This window comes from Oratosquilla oratoria, chromosome 41, assembly GCF_046742065.1.
Source record: "Oratosquilla oratoria isolate Oo_2021 chromosome 41, ASM4674206v1, whole genome shotgun sequence".
Taxonomy (NCBI): Eukaryota; Metazoa; Arthropoda; class Malacostraca; order Stomatopoda; family Squillidae; genus Oratosquilla; species Oratosquilla oratoria.
In genome coordinates, this window is record NC_134817.1 from 8,391,742 (window position 1) to 8,394,241 (window position 2,500).

The window sequence follows — 2,500 nt, forward strand, 5'->3', positions numbered from 1 at the left end:
TGATGAATTAATTCATTAAAATAAATATTTTTTCCCCGTTTTCTCTTCCTCCTTGTTTCCTCCCTTCTGCCTTTTCTCTCTCCATTCCTCCCTCTCTCCCTCCTTCCCTCCCTCCTTCCCTCCCTCTCTCCCTCCTTCCCTCCCTTCCTTTTTCCTTCTTTCCCTCTCTTTTCCCATTCTTTATTCCGTCTTTACCTCTCTTTTCTCCCTTCTTCTCTCCTCTCTTCCCTATTTCTCTCTCTCTTTTTACCTCTTTTTCTCCTCTCCATTACGTTATACTTTTTTCCATTCTCCTCTCTCTTCCGGTCTCTTTTTCTCTTTCTCTCCTTCCTGTTATCCTTTTCCCTGTTCGCTCTTCTTTCTCACCTCTCTTTCTCGTTTTCGACCTCCATTTCTTCTGCTCTCCATTTTCCTTCCCTCCCTTCCTTCTCACCCTTTCCTTCCTTTCTTATCTTTAATCATTATTTCTTCCCTTCCTCCTTCATTCACCCCAAACACACTCAATCTTCCCTTTTTTCTTGCCTTCATCTTCCCTTGATCATTTTCCTTCTTTCCTTTCTTATCTCACATTTTCATTACCTCCTGCTCTTCCCCTTCTCTGTTCCAAATGACATTTAATGACTAATAGACGATTTTGTTCGTGGTACAAAAGTATTTGATATTAGACGAGAGCTGTCAATCTGTGCTTCACATTATTGTGATGGAAGTTCTCAAATGTGGATTGTTGTACCGTAGATTTAATCAATGGTTCATAATTATTTTATGTCGTCTGTGAAAAATCTCCCGTATACTTATAAATCTCCTTACCCAGTTATAACCACATTTATAATAACAATTATCATATAACACTTATCATAATTATAATATAATCATATGACAATTATATAACAATATAACAATCACTTTAACCACAATTACAATCACACTTATAACTCAACTATTACCACAATCCTTCTCGTCGCTGAAATCCTCGCAATCAGGAATTCCGTCACAGACCCAAGCGACCTCGAGGGGCGTTCCGTTGTCGCACGCGACTTCGCTCTTTCCTCCGTCGAAGAAACCGTCACTCTTCTGCGTCTTGTTGTTCTTCGTCGGCTCGTCCTGGCCGGGCCGGGCGTCCCTGAGGAAGGCCCCTTGGGCGACTTCGCCGAGATCGCTGACGACTTCGGGTTCGGTGGCAGCTGTTGGGTAAAGGTGATTAGAGGTGGTACACATTAGGTGGAGGCAATACATATGGGTGGGTCGTGGTGCAGGTGGATGCGGTATGGGAGCGTTGATACGTTGTATTTCGTCGTCAATAAAAGGTATTATCTTTTCGGGACAATACTCTGCTGAAAATAAAATAAATAAATAAACCCCAGTGATGGTAAAGGAGATATTCACGGAAGTCTGAAGGAAGAAGGGATGGTTGAAGTGAAAGATTATCAGCATTCTCCTTTGAGTATAAATTAGGCTCCAATGATGAAAAAAATGCCGCGTGACCGGTCCATGGGCGGTGTCATTCAAGACTTAATGTATCTATTGAATAACAACTATGCGTTTAATACCATAAATGGGGTAAGGATGGCACGCGTGAGTTGGGGATAGTACAGATAATGGTGGTATAGTTGGCTTGTGATGGTTCTAATGGGAGTAGAAAAAGGTATTCTTTCATGAGGAGGAAAAAGAAAAGGAATACTAAAGGCTGTGAGAGGTAGTGAGGGAGTTAGTGGGGGAGTTAGTGAGGGTAGGAGTAGAAGAACAGGTATATGCAAAGTCCACTAGGAAGGGGGAAAGCACACGGAGTCCGAGCGCTTTCGTGATATATTCACATTATCAAGGAGTAATAATGTGAAAATATCACGAAAGCGCTCGGACTTCGTGTGTTTTTCTCCTTTCACATATTTGTGATTCTCGTGTGACTTGTGAAATTTGTGAAGAATAGTTATGTTTACGGAAGAAGTGACAAAGTTTGCAAAGATGGTATATAGAATGAGAAGGATGGAAGGGAATAGTAAAAAGGATAGTGAATGCTGGGAAGGCGATAGTAGAGGAGTAGAAGGAGACATATATGGATTAATTGCAAGGTCTGTATGGCCAGGCTGACTACCTCGCAGGTGCAGTAAGGTCTGTGGAAGCAAAATGATTACCTATTAGGTGGAATGACATCTGTGGGACTACATCCAATCCCTTGAAGGTGCAATAGGGTCCGTGGTATCAGTCTGGTCAGCTGAAGGCGTTATCATATTGGGCTATTTTTCCTCCGATTTTTGAAGCAGATTTGTAACCTGGAGGAAAATAATTTTCCTCCAGCACATCAAATTACCTTGTATGTATTTTTTTTTTTTTTTTTTTTTTTTTTTTTTGAGAAAACAAAATAGTTTGCCAAAGTAATTTTACGAAGGTAGAAGTTCTGGATGTTGGGTGTTACCGCCGATTTAGTGGAGGTTGGAGGAAAAATAACTCAATGTGATAACGCCTTCACACTTACTCCACATAAAGTATTGTCTGTTTACGCACT

At 41.2% G+C, this 2,500-nt stretch overlaps 1 protein-coding gene across 4 annotated transcripts in view; it reads right to left on the reverse strand.

The window, feature by feature from the left end:
- LOC143020942 (uncharacterized) overlaps positions 1-2,500 on the reverse strand; it is a 137,806-nt gene that overhangs the window by 44,109 nt on the left and 91,197 nt on the right. For 3 of the 4 annotated variants that reach the window (XM_076177934.1, XM_076177931.1, XM_076177932.1), the window contains one exon: positions 939-1,181. In XM_076177934.1, coding sequence (XP_076034049.1) covers positions 939-1,181 — 243 coding nt within the window. The remainder of the gene's footprint in view (positions 1-938; positions 1,182-2,500) is intronic. The other variant, XM_076177933.1, reaches the window with a different exon arrangement.